The sequence below is a fragment of the Artemia sp. Qi Xiang Cuo genome, chromosome 17 (assembly GCF_049724085.1).
Source record: "Artemia sp. Qi Xiang Cuo chromosome 17, ASM4972408v1, whole genome shotgun sequence".
Lineage (NCBI taxonomy): Eukaryota > Metazoa > Arthropoda > Branchiopoda > Anostraca > Artemiidae > Artemia > Artemia sp. Qi Xiang Cuo.
This window is the reverse complement of record NC_142810.1, coordinates 28,962,445-28,976,919: the sequence shown is the minus strand read 5'-3', so window position 1 is coordinate 28,976,919 and position 14,475 is coordinate 28,962,445. Positions and strand designations below refer to the sequence as shown.

The 14,475-nt window shown below is 34.4% G+C and overlaps 1 protein-coding gene across 1 annotated transcript; it reads right to left on the bottom strand.

Moving 5' to 3' along the window:
• Positions 1-1,678: 1,678 nt before the first annotated feature.
• On the bottom strand, positions 1,679-10,901 carry LOC148942077 (uncharacterized). Its single transcript, XM_089102949.1, has 3 exons — positions 10,799-10,901; positions 3,700-3,840; positions 1,679-3,028 (listed from the first exon to the last, which is right to left on the bottom strand). Exons 1-3 carry the CDS (start codon positions 10,841-10,843, stop codon positions 1,766-1,768), a joined length of 1,449 nt encoding a protein of 482 aa, XP_088959075.1. The 5' UTR covers positions 10,844-10,901; the 3' UTR covers positions 1,679-1,765.
• Positions 10,902-14,475: the final 3,574 nt, after the last annotated feature.

The following is a 14,475-nucleotide window of genomic DNA, read 5'->3' as shown; positions in this document are numbered from 1 at the left end:
TAGTTGTTACACTTCTATTTACTTCCTACTAGTGGTCCAAGTTCCAGGGGGGCAATGGCCCCCCTGCCCCCTGAGGGCACCCATGGGTGGGGGGTTTAAAAGAAAAAAAAAACAGTTCCTGGAAATTAAGTTCTTCGTTTATACCTGCCCTTCCTGTCTACTTGCCTGATACCCCACGAGCAGATAATAATGCGGGACGATACAGTATTCGAGACGAATAAGATATTTCTCGGAGGAAGGGGGCTTGCTAACATCCCATCTCTGGTAATTCTCTACATCTAAAAACTAGGATAGAGCGACAGGGATGAAACTAAATTTGATAGAAATGATCTTGACATTTCCTTTTTAGGCTTACGTATTTCCTTTCTCTACCTAGCAGTTTTTTAATCGCCTACTAATTGTACCAGGGGTATATATTGGGAGAGGGAAGTTCGCTCCAGTTTTCTTATTCTCTCCTTTGGAATTTGAAAAATCCCTTTACAGGGTATTTTCATTAAAATAAGATCTTCTTGGTATTTTCACTGAAAAAAAATTGCCCCCCAGGATTAAAAAAAAACACTTTTCGCCCCCTTCTATATTTCTACGAATAGACGCCACTGAAATATGCAAATGCTTATTAGTCTCTAGGGATGGGATATAAGTTTTCTTTTGTGAGGAGAGGAGGACTCCAAGGCTTAAAAATCTTCAAAGACTTCAAATTATCACTAATGCTGATTAGGGTGATCATCTGGTCTTGATTATGGTTGATGATAGACTCTTCTCCAAGTGAACGAGAAGTACTAAAGGATGTACTTATATAGGCTGGCCAGAAATTACTGTACTTAAAATCAATGAAAACTGGACAGTGGTGAAAAACAATTCACTCTCGACAATGGTTCTGTTTTGGATTTAACTAGGCTGTTTACTGGACAAGATGAGTCATGCCTAAGTTGAAGTACAAGTCCAAATCTCTTCAAAACGTTAGCGGTTCTTCTCTAAAAACCATTCAGAGAAAACATTTTAGGGTCTATGACTCCATGGCCCGAATTTATTCCGTTGGACATATATATAGAACTTGACTTTAGAATGCTTCGAATACAGTAGATATCGAAAGAATTTCAGAAGAAACGGGTGCCAATGGATTTGCCATATAAAACGAATAATAAAACAGGGTATCCACTTTTGTTCTCATGTAAAATTCAGCAGAGACGCCTCTGTCAGTATGATTACGAGCCACAATATCCAAAAGGAAACTTAAATCATACTAAACAGTTGCCAATTTTACAATAGAAGAAGAAATATGTGGCCAACATGAACTGACCACAGACAAACAGGGGTGGATCTAAGAGCTTTTTTAGGAGGGGGGGGCGCAAAATAGGGTGTTCTGATAAACTTGCGTTAGGAGCAAGTTTAATTAACGCAAACCTGCAATAATTAAGTAAACTACACTACTTTAGACTACGTTACGGGGGCGCACGCCCCTCGCCTCTCCCCTTGATCCGTCACTGCAGATAAAGCAGATTTAGCACCTATTGCTATGTAAAGTACTCCTACGTTTGACTTTTTACCTTTCTTTGCTTCTGGTTATAGTTCCTCGTTTTTATCATCCAAATTCAGATTACATTGTGGGCTAAAATCTTCGCCAGTATTTTTTTTTTTTTTTTAGGAATGAAAATCATTGACTTCAAATCAGAAAAAAAAAGTTTTATTTCAAAATAGTTGTATGGTCTTTTTAACATTATGAAGTTTATAGTTTAAACATGCAATATCAGAACTGTGCTTCTTTTTACATCTTAAAAAACTCCATGTTACTATTTGCACCAGTCGCTAAGTGAGCCATACCAAACATCATTGCTGTTAGTGGATTGTCAAATACGTTTGGGGTATTGACAGGGTCTCTTTGACTCTTGGCCTTTTTCTTCGATTGTTCTTGACTTTTCTTATTGTATTTTTTTCTGGAAATTTCCATTTTTGTTTTGTTCTGAACAACCTTGTCACGCGAAAGTTTGATTCCATTTTTAGTATGATCGTTTGCCTTATTATTACCATTTTTTTTTTCATAATTTGTGTATGCTTTTAAGAGAGGCATTTTAGTTTCTCCATTTTCAACTTGACTGGCATGATTTGCTTCATCTTTCTTTGAGTCATTTACAAAATAATTTTCCTGCCTTTGCTTTTCAAGCTTTTTGTCATTTCCTGTATCCATATCACCAGTTCCAAAATCATCCGAGTCCGCTATTTTCAAAAAAAGCTCAACTGATTGGTTTGCATCGGAGTTTTCTTGATCCTTATTTTGTTGCTTGTCTTTTTCAAACCCAGCAGGAATATTATTCTCCTTCAAATTTTTCATTTTGCTGCTCAATTTTTTATCGGAGACAGGATCGAGGTCTTTGGAAAGTTGTTTTGCCTCTGTTTCTTTAGCTAGTTCATTTTCATCCGCTTTATTTACTCCATCTGATACCACCTCTTCTTCTTGTTGGGTCAAAGGTATTTTATAAATGAATGATGGAATTTCTTTACCCGCTAAAATTTCAACAACGTGGCGTTCCATTGATAAGTTAGTTTCAGCACTTGTTGTTGGGTCTTCCTTTATTTCTTTGGGAAATGTTTTACCATTATTGTGCTCCTTCGTAACCATCAATGGATTGTCTGAACTTTCACCAAAAATATGATCATCTCCTCTTAAGTTGATAATTTTTTCTTCAAGTATTTCAGTAGAAGGCATGGGTAGATGTACAGTACTGCTTGATATGAGAGGGGAAGTTTTTTGTGTTCTAGTCATGGATTGTCCATTGCCCATTTTAGGGATATTGCGCCTGTTAGGAAAATTTGAAAAAAGTTCCTTTCGTCTAACTGCCACTGGATTTTTCTTCTTTTGCGAATTTTCGCCTAATATTTTCCAATTCTTTACTTTTCCCTGAAAAATATTTTTCTTGCCTTCTACTTTCATAGACTCATCCTTTATTAACTTGCTCATTTTTCTTTTCTTCATTCTTTCAACTATCGTATCAGGTCTATGCAATGTTAGTCTTCTTACAGCATACCTTCCCTGTAAGATGGGAAGAATTAAAACTAGGTTAAATTTTTTAGTGGTCAACAAGAACAACTTAAAACACAGTGCTCTTTAATTTTGAAACAAGATTGAGTTATTACAATTGTAAGGACTTTCCAATGTGAGGAGGACCCCCCCCCCTGAAAAAACGAAATAATTCTGAGCACTGTCGAAATCAGGATATATTACAAGCTCAGAGTTGTGTTTTAGGATCAATGGAAAGTCATCACAATTACAACTCACTCCAAATCACCTAATTCAGCTAAATTTTGGCTAGCGAAAAGCGCTACCATTTTCTCAAAAGAAACTTAGATTTTATTTCATATACCATCCTTTTACGGCAAGCTGCCAAAATTTTCTGTTTGGATAAAAACAGAAGACAACTTCAATTTTTCATCTGCAACATTGTTGAGTAACTTAGTCAACTTATAAAAGACTGCAAAAAGTGTTTGTCCGCTTGTGATTTCAATAAGTTAAATTAATATCCAGACCAAGATCAGACTTTTAAAACTACATAAACGTAATATTTCGAACACCTGACTCTGGAACACTGGCTCCACAATCTGAATTTTTTTTCGAATTCTTCACGTAGAAAGAATCTATTAAGTTCTTTATAAAAACATAGCTTAAAGAAAAAATTGAAGAGAATAACAAAACCCAAAATTTACCTCTATGGCAGGATTTTTGTCTCCATATGACGCCCCAGGAGAAATTGGCGATGGGTAATGGTCTTTCTCTGATAAGGGCCTCGCCAACTCATGACTAAATGGTACAGATAAACAATGTCTTGGGATAACCACTATGCAAGTCTATAAAAAGGAAATAAACAGTCTAAGAAACACCAGGACAGATACACGGATATTTGCAAGTATGCTATCATTACAGTCAACACAATAATTTGTACCTAGTTAAATACTCCTAAACACCTCAAACGATGTTTAAATGTATCTGAACAGTTTCTGTTAAATATAGAGGTTCTTTAGGTGACTAAGCCTAATGACGATAATTAATGACAATAATTTGTACGTAGTTAAATACTCCTAAACACCTTAAACGATGTTTAAATGTATCTGAACAGTTTCTGTTAAATATAGGGGTTCTTTAGGTGACTAAGCCTAATGACGATAATTAATGACAATAATTTGTACCTAGTTAAATACTCCTAAACACCTCAAACGGTGTTTAAATGTCTCTGAACAGTTTCTGTTAAATATAGGGGTTCGTTGGGTGACTGGTATTCACAAGCAAAGTCTGTTAAGTCCTGGTCTCACAAATAGTTTATGCCACAACTTGTTAAAATCAGAGTCAACCAAGACTTTGAGTCTATAAGATTGAAAGAGCCTTAGTCTTGTTATTCCTCCATCCCCCCTGTCACAATCGATGACTTTGTTATCCCTCTTTTGTCTTGCTAATTGCAGATCTGATGATTCCGATTACAAAATATGAGGCTTAAAGTAGTCAATTTCCCTTTTCCTGGAATTCACAGATATAGATAAAACATTACCTTTTCTGACTCATCATGGTTGCAGCGGCAACTGAACCTAGTAAAGAGCGAACCACAGCCCATAGTAATCAAAAGTTGAAAAACGTGTTTTCAAAAAAACTGTCTAGTTAAAAGAAATTGCCGTTTGACGCTGAATCAGGAATGGTAACTATTGTTTCGGTTAATCTTAGAAGTAAAAGTTTATTGCGAAAAGAAATTAATGGTGATTTCGAAAAAGAGCCTGAAACCCCTTGAAAATGGCGTCAAATCAACATAAAAAGTATATCATTGGAATCAGCATGGTCGAAAACCTTTTGTAGGATAATTACAGTCTCCCACCTTGAACACCGAGGAAAATGACCTTTTTGCATGGGTAGGACTGATCTGTCCTTTTTTTTCTTTCTTTTTTTTCTAGAAGGGCTAGGGGGTGGCCAGAGCATCATGGAGAGTTGTGTAATAGCTCATTCGAAAAAGAATTAAATTTGTAAGTGCCCTTTTTAAGTGACCAAAAATATTAGAGGGCAAATAGCTCCCCTCGCACAGGCCCCTCCCCCCAAATAGTCCTATAAAAATTTTGAGATAGCTATTTTGCTTAACATAGTTCAAAGGTCCAATATATATGGTTTTGATGATGATATGGTCCTCCATAGTCCCTGGGGAAGGGCTGTATGTGGTATAGGGCGTATCGATATCGCGCGTATTGGTATCATGCGTATTGGTAGCGCATGTATTGTATCGGGAATATCGGTATCCGCAGTTATTTTTTTTTCAATCATTTTCTAGGCTCGTTTTTTTAAAGCATGTCCCGGCAAGGTATCATGGTTGCAGCGGCAGCTGCAACCTAGTAAAGAGCGAACCACAGCCCATAGCAACCAAAAGTTAAAAAACGCTTTTTGAAAAAAAACTGCCTAGTGAAAAAAATTCCCATCTGACACTGACTCAGGAATGTAAACTGTTATATCGGTTTGTTTTAAAAGTAAAAATTTATTGCGAAAAGAAATTTATGTTGATTTCGAATAAAAGTCTCAAACCCCTCGAAAATAGCGTCAGATCAAAATGAAAAGTGTACCATTGGAATCAAAATTGTCAAAAACTTGTACAAGGTAGTTCCAGTCCCCCTTCTTGAACAACAATGAAAATCACTTTTTTGCATCGGTAGTACTAATCTGTCTCCCGTTTTTTTTTTTTTTTTCTTTCTTTTTTTTTTTTTTTTTTTTTTTCAAAAGGTCTAGCGGGCTATACAACATCATAGAGAGATTCTTAATGGCTCATTCAAAAGCTATTTCTAATATCTACGTACTTTTTATAAATTCTGCCATCTGCAAGTTCCATATGGCACTAAAATGACACTTTTTGTGCTATTTCTCAAAGGGTTTCACCGTAAATAGGCTATATCAATCAAAACGGTTTGAACTTAATGTGTAGTTTGAAGTTTCTTGAACATCATTATAAATTTGATTATAGGACCAGAGAAAGGGACTAAAATTCCAAGAAAAATCCTGTCCATACGTAAAATTGACCATCCCAAGAGGAAGAATGCCAAATAAAAAGGATTTTGTTGAAGATTTCTGGGTATACCTTCCCAAAATTTTTCTTCCCACTGAAGCTTCCCCATTTAATCCCCCTCCCCCTACAGAAAATTCCCCCGCAAAAAATGTCCATGTGTTTACCAATAACATATACTTTTTTTTTGGGGGGGGGGGAGCGGGAGGATTAAAAAAACGCTCCAAACATGTGAATTTGATATATATAATCCCTCTTGATATATTACTGGGAATACTTCTGGTCTAAGCTGTTATTATGAAATGAAACCAATTCAGTTGTGCCTGATTTGCCTTTTTGAGCCTTAAAAAGTACCAATAGAGACTGAGGCTGACTGAAAAAAAATACGGGCAGATTTGCCTAAAAATCCATAATGAAGAAATGGCCTTAGACTTTATCTCAGAGAATCATCTTGCTTAAAAATTTGAAAAGTTTCCTTTTTGCAAAGTATTCCTACAAACGTTCAGTGAAGCCTCTATTAGAATCCAGAAAAAAGATAAAGGTCAATTCAATAGGCCAACTCAAAGCATCATCTAAACTTTGTGCAAAAATAGGAAAATTTTCCTATTTTCCAGGATGGGGATCATGAATATAGCATGATCAGGAATAGAAATCAGCATGGTTGGATAATTACAGTTCCCCACCTTGAAGACCAAATTGCTAATAAATTTATTTTTTTTTAAACAAAGGAAATTTATTTTCATATCAAAACAAAGAATCATAAATCACTAGATTTAGGTAAAAATCACTAGTTTTAGAACGAAAATAACTAACTAGAAACAAATCACTAGGCAACATAAAAGATAACTAGAAATAGTGACAAATCACTAGGGGTGGCAACCCTGCTTCTCCTTCACACTCCCTTCATTAGAATATTAGTGATTTCTTATTCTAATGATACTTTGTTTGAAATTTTATTTTTTCAGAGAGGGGAGGGACAATTCTCTATGGCCAGTGGCTTCTTTAGTAAATATGATTAAATATTTGAATAGAACAAGCTATCGGTATAAATATTTTCCATTCAAAACCTTGGGAAAATGGTATCATAGACTTACCATTTTTTGTTGAAAATTGCTCGTTGAATCCATGGAATTCATTTTTTCCTCAATTTATTGCTTAGTGAATATGAGCTAGTTCAAAATATGAATGATGAAAATTTTGGTGTTCTTATATGGCATAAGAAATATTGTATTCATGGAAGTATTTTCAGTGCTAATTGATAAACGTCTAAATGCGACCTTCTCTCTCCATATTCTCTAGGGAGTGTGTTCTGCTATTTATCAATTGTTTCGGCGAATAGCGGAAATATACTGTTCTTTGATATAAGGGGGAAATGCAAATTTTTGATAAGCTGAGTAGGGAAAGAAAAATAGAAAAACTATTTATATACAAAAAAGAACAATAAAAAAGGTAGGATGGTACATAGGATGCAAAAAGGTTACAGCTTCTCTTCATAAGGGTTTAAAATTGAATTCGCGCCAAAACAATTATTATATTCGGAAGAAACCTAAAAAATAGGCATCAAGTGGTATGTTCACTTGAATCATAGGTCATATTTGTGAATAGTTTCAATTAAAGCTAAGAAATGACATTAAAACTTAAAACGAGCATACATTTATTCAGTATAAATAAAAAAGATCACGGCAGCGTTGTTTCTGCATTAAATTTTTATCAAAAACGAACAAAGATTCATTATAAAAAAAAAGTTCTTCCAATGGAAGTAAAGAGCGAAGTTAAAACTTAAAATGGACAAAAATTATTGCTTCACAGCATATTTAGTATATATTAATATAACTAGTGTAAATAAACCAACTAATTATGTTTCCCTATGCTTTTAGGATTATACAAAACTAGCTCTTTACTGAAAACACAAAATACGAGGACATAATATAGGACATATAGGACATTTGGTACAGTAAAAGCAAACCAATTAAGAACACTTTTTATAGAATCAAAATATTATCAATCCCTTTTAAGATAAAGCAACAATCCATTTTAGGATTTTCTTATTTTTTTACGTTTAATTTGGTGTCACTTCTGCACAATGGCTTAGTCCGATGACTGGCTCTCGGTTTGGTTCTCAAAAAGACAGGTCATGATTAGTTTGTACACAAGTTCGAAGTAAGACCATATTGATAGTATTAGGACTATAGACTAGCATTAGAATTTGGATCATAGCTTGAAATTCACTCTTGTATAGAGAGAAATAATCGGATTTCCCGGGTTCGTATTATGTCTTGTTTGATCTTCATTTCAAGTGATACTAAAGCATATTTCTTACAATATAACACTGCACCCTCTATTGGTATTATAGCTTGTGAGAGTAAAATGCTGCTTGATAAATCAATCTGATATTTCTGTATGCTGTTCAATTACTTCGTGGTTATTAAAAAATATTTATTTTTACGCTTATGTTTGTAAGATAATTTTAATTGTATACTGTAAGTTCCTAATGTCACAACTGGTGTAAGACTATGAAAAGCTTTATAGATTTGTGTAGTGTTGTCAGGCTGCATACTCTCTTCTGACTCTTAAATCAATAATCCTGTTTTTTATACTTGACTTTTGTGTTTTCAGTAAAGTGCTAGTTTTCTATAATCATAAAAGCATAGGGAAACATAATTAGTTGGTTTATTTGTACTAGTTATATTAATAAATATTAAATATGCAGTGAAGTAATAATTTTTGTTCGTTTTAAGTTTCAACTTCAATCTTTGCTTCCCTCGGAAAAACTTTGTTTGTTTTAAATTAATTATAGTAAAGGCCGAACTCAAGCCTATAGTAAGGGAAAAATTTCAAGTGAAGATCCAGGTTTCACCGGTATTTATAGTATGTAACACTTCGCGGTAACGAACTGTATAATAAAAGCGATTCGCGTCAATAGTAATCGAAACTCTAAAAAACAAATTTTTGATACCAATAGATACTTCAAAAGAATTGGATATTAATGCTGATTTTGAATATAACCATTTCATCAAGTTTAGTTTCACCCATCAAAAGCTATGAGTCTGAGAAAATTTACCTTATTTTCGCGAAAAGGAAAAAACACCCCCTAGAAGTCAAAGAATCTTAATGGAAATCACACCATCAGATTCAGTGTATCAGAGAACCTAACTGTAGAGGTTTCAAGTTCCTATCTATAAAAATGTGGAATTTTTATTGTTTGCCAGAAAATAGATCACAGATACGTGTTTATTTGTCGTTTTTTTTTTCAACGTTGACTGTATCGACCCAGTGGTCCTAGAATGTTTTGAGAGGGCTCATTCAAACCGAAGTTAAAGGTTATAATGCCTATTGTAATTAAAAAACAAAATTTAATTAAATTAAAAAATTTCGTAACTAAAAACTGTTTTTTTATTTCCAATCTTGTTTAATGCCAGCTATCATAACCACTAGTATGCTTACCATTGTACCATCCTAACCACTTGACGATGTAGGATATATTAAATATCTGATTAAAGAAGTTTATGTTAAATTATAGTAAAGATTCTAGTCCATTGTATTTATAAAAAAGAACAAACTCTAGCCTATAGTAACTAAAATATCATTCTTAGAGGCATTTATCAAACTTTAGTGTAAAGAGCAGACGTTAGAAGGGAGGGGGAACCCGCTGTCATATGCAGAATAATCATATTCAGCTAAGTATTAGTCATATTATGACGTGAAGAATAGAGGTTGAGGGGGTGGTAGCCGTTCTGATTTACGAAACAATTTCTTTTTGTTTTAAATTTCAATGTCAATTTTTACTTTCATAAAAAAAACTGAGCTTTCAATTTAATCGTATAAAGAATGATCTTAAGTAACTTTCCATTTTCATCAGAGTCACTAAAATTCATTAATGGCGTACCTGATTCTTGGTGTGGTTTTAATTAAAAGCCACCTTTAAGAAGAAGTAGAAAATGGTTAAACTATGTCAAAATGTAGTACCATCGTATTAGAAAATTATTCTCTAGAAAGCATTTTTAAAAGGACCGTGACAGAGAGAGTTCTCTTGTAAAGCGAAATAATTCAGTTTTGCAATCTAATTATACAGCTTTTAGATGAAAAATATGGTACAAAATGTGAATTTATTAAATCACCATAATAACCGAGGAATATCCAATTATTTCTTTCTTTTTTGAATAAACTTTCAAAGAAAATTGCGCTGCCAAGTAAAGAGCGATGTGGGTACAATGTATTATTTATTTTTTTCACCAGGGCTCTTCGTATGAAGGATTTGTCGTAGAAAGTTTGCAAGGAGCTCCTTATGACAGTTTAAAAACATCTTTTATCTTTTATCAATTAGTCTAAAAAAGGCAAAACAATTTCTATTAAATGCTTAAAACTCATGTCAATAATGTTTTGGGTCAATATGCCCTTACACAGAGAATAAAACTTAAAAAAAATCTGTTTCCCCTTAGAATAGGCCCAAAAGTTATGCTTCCTATTGCTTAAGGCTCGTAATGCTTTGGTCAGCCCATTTCCTTAGCATTAATTTTTTTATTATTCCTTTACGGACGATTAAATCACTTTGGATGCACAAAGAAGGGCTTTTTATTCCGTCTTTCCAATCAGCTTTAAAATGAGGGCTGTTAAAAAGATGGCATTCGTTTCTGAACGACCCCCTACTCATCAAACAATGTTTTCCGATTTAATCAAATTTGCCCAGCATAACTCAGACCTCCCCTTTATTGAAGAGAAAGACAGAAAGGTAAAACAAAGATAAAACATCAAACAAAATAGAAAGGTAAGTTCACACTTACATATAAAAGTGTTATAATGTCCATGTTGCATAGTCTGAGACGCATTTGCTCCTAAATCATTTTTTTTTTTCGCATAAAATACAGGCAGTGAAACAGATGTTTGCCAAATATTTTAAGACTAGCACATTTTATTAGGATGCAATGATGATCGAAGTTTGTATTTTACATGTTTACCACCAATAAATATGATAATTACTTGATTATCCTCAAAATAACCAATATGATTATTTCAGATAATGAAACTAGAGACTTTTGGAAATGAGAAATCTTAACTTTTTGGGGCACAGTTTTGAATGCAATCAAAATGTTCGTGGCAACGAACTGTAAGTAAGGAGCAACCCGGATCAATAGTAACCTAAGCTCTAAAAAGCCTAATTTTGATACCAATAGATACATCAAAACAATTGGCTTATTATGCCAATTCTGAGTATATAAGTGTCATTAAGTTTAGTCTCACCCATCAAGACCTAGGAGCCTGAGAAAATTGGTCTAGCCATTTTAATTGCCATTTTGTTCAGCAAAGTTGAGAGTCCGATTGATTATGCCTTTAGAGACACCACGATCCCCTACAGCCCCTGGGGAAAGGTTTTTAAGTTAAAAAATTTGCCCATTGCTTACATATAGTATTTATTATTGAGAAGTATACATACATCTTTCCCATGGGGGGATTTATGCTGTGGAAAGTTTTCACAGGGACGGATGTTTCCAGGGGGGGGGGAATTTTTCAGGGGAAATCTTACACAGAGTGAATTTGCCAGAATTATCATGCGAGAGTTTTCTTATGTCTTGCTTTTTCTTTGCTGACTCAATTTTACAAGTGAAGATATTAAGGGTAATTATCCCTTGTGGACTTTCCCCAGGAATGAATTGTCTAGAGGACATATCTGTTGGGAGGAGGGGTTTTTCCGTGGAGGAGGAGCCAGATTTCCTGAAACTATTTAAAATGCTATCCGAAATTAATTAAAAAATACAAGTTTTTTTGAACTTAAAGTAAGGGAAAACATTAAAATCAAAAACGAATATAAATTATTAAGCATATGAGGGGGTCTTCCCCTCCTCAAGACCTCACTCTTTACGCTAAAGTTTGAATTTCGTCGTAACTCTTTAAGAGCGACTGCTGAAGCATAGATTTTCGCATTGGTAGGGTAGTTTCCGGAAGTGATTAATCTAAAAAAACAAAGTTTTTCCAAGGAAAGTAAAGAGCAAAGTTGAAACCTAAAACGAACAAAAATTCTTGCTTCACAGCCTATCTAGTATATATCAACCAAACCAGTACAAATAAACCAACTAATTATGTTCCCCTGTGTTTCTAGGATTATAGAAAACTAGTGCTTTAGTGAAAACAGTTAAAATCAAGTATTAAAAACAGGAATATTGATTGGGAGTGAAAAGTGAGTATGAAGCCTGACAACAATAAACCAATCTATAAAGCTTTTCATAGTCTTACACTAGTTGTGACATCAGTAATTTTACATATACAATTAAAATTACCTCAAAAACATAAGCTAAAATTAAATATTCTTTTAATAACCTTCAAAGTCATTGATCAGCATACAGATTATTGGATTGATTTATCAGGTAGCATTTTGGAATAATATTCAATAGTGCTATAGGTTATAATATCAATAGTGATTAATAAACAATCTTCAAATGTACGAAATATGCTTTAGTATTACTTGAAATGAAGATCAAATAAGACTTAATATTTCAAGCTACGTATGATACAAATTCTAAAGCTAGTCTATAGTCCTAATCCTAATTCTAAAAAGATGGCTTTACTTCGAACTTGTCTACAAATTAATCATGACATTTCCTTTTTAAAAACAAAACGACAGCCAGGCATTGAAATGAGCCATCGTGCAGAAGTGATACCATATTAAACGATAAAAAAAAAAGCCGCAGTCCTAAAATGAATATTCATTTACCTTCAAAGAAATTGATCCTAAAAGGGATTGATAATAGTTTTATTCTGTAAAAAGTCTCCTTAATTGGTTTGCTTTTACTGTACCAAAACTCCTATATTATTTTGTGTTTTCAGTAAAGCGCTTGTTTCCCTATAAACCTAGAAACACAGGGAAACATATTTAGTTGGTTTATTTGTACTAGTTTGATTGACATATATTAGATAGGCTGTGAAGCAATAATTTTTGTCCGTTGAAACTTTCAACTTTGCTCTTTACTTCCCTTGGAAAAACTTTGTTTTTTTAGATTAATCTTTGCTCGTTTTTTATTCAAATTTAATGAAGAAACAACCCTGCCATGAACTTCTTTATTTATATGGAATAATTTCTGTTCGTTTTAAGTTTTAATGTTATTCCTTAGTTTCAGTTGAAAACCTATGAAGCTGTTTAAGGGCGCATTTAGAAGCTTATATTTACGCTTAGTCACTTTTTATAAATTTGACAGCACATTCCCATAAAGTGCACTTCCCTTCTTTCTGCCCATTTTTTTTAAATGAAAAAAGTGCCTTTTTCAATGAGATAACCAGAAAAAGTAACCTAGGCAGGAGCAAAAAATAAGGGGGCAAGGACGTCCCTTCCCCTCAATTACCACCATTAGAACTAGCGCACATGCTTCATCGCAGAGTGAAGTTTGAAGGTTTGATTCAAAATTGTAGATCATTCAAGCTTAATTTTCGGTAGATTTTTAATTGAAAAGTTTTTAGTTTAAGTTAATTTGTTTTCGCAATAATCTTTTACTTTCAAGATGAGTAAAAGATTTATGAAACACAGGGGATTTGGAGGGGGGAGTATATGTGAGGGGTTCTTACAAACCTTCAGTTATGGGCTTTGGATAGTAAAGGCCATACGGCTCCAATGTTTTATTATTATTATTTTTTTTCCAGAGGCACTTCATACGGAAGGGGTCGTCGTAGAAAACTTCAAAGGGGGCTCATTCAATTGGAAATCGAGAGTTCTAGTGCCCTTTCAATAGTCGAAAATGATTGGAGGGCAACTAGCCCCCCCCCCATACCCATCATTCCCCCAAACACATCCAATCAAAATTTTGAGATAGCCCGTTTGTTCAGCTTAGTTGATTTCCAGACAGAAAATATATTTTTGAGGAGGATACTCCCCCACAACCCTCTGGGGAAGGGTTTTAAGTTATGCAATGGGTGCATATAAGGTTTTTATAGAAGTCGTTGTCGTAGAAACTTCAAAACAGGCCCAATCGATTGGAAAGGAAAGGGCTAGTGCCCTTTTTAATAGTTGAAAGTGATTGAAGTGTAACTAGCCCCCCCTCCCCCCCACGCCCATCATTTCCCCAAACACATCCAATCAAAGTTTTGAGATAGCCATTTTGTTCAGCGTAGTTGATTTCCAGATAGAAAATATATTTTTGAGGAGGACAATCCCCCAAAACCCTCAGGGCAAGGGTTTTAAGTTATACCCTGGGGCATATCAGGTTTTTATAGAAGGCGTTGTCGTAGAAACTTCAAAAAAGGCTCATTCAATTGGAAGTTCAAAAAGCTAGTGCCTTTTTTAATATTCGAAAGTGATTGGAGGGCAACTAGCCCCCCTCCCCGCCCATTATTCCCCCAAACACATCCAATCAAAGTTTTGAGATTGCCATTTTGGTCAGCGTAGGTGATTTCCAGATAGAAAATATATTTTTGAGGAGGAAACTCCCCCACAACCCTCAGGGCAAGGGATTGAAGTCATGCCCTGGGTGCATAT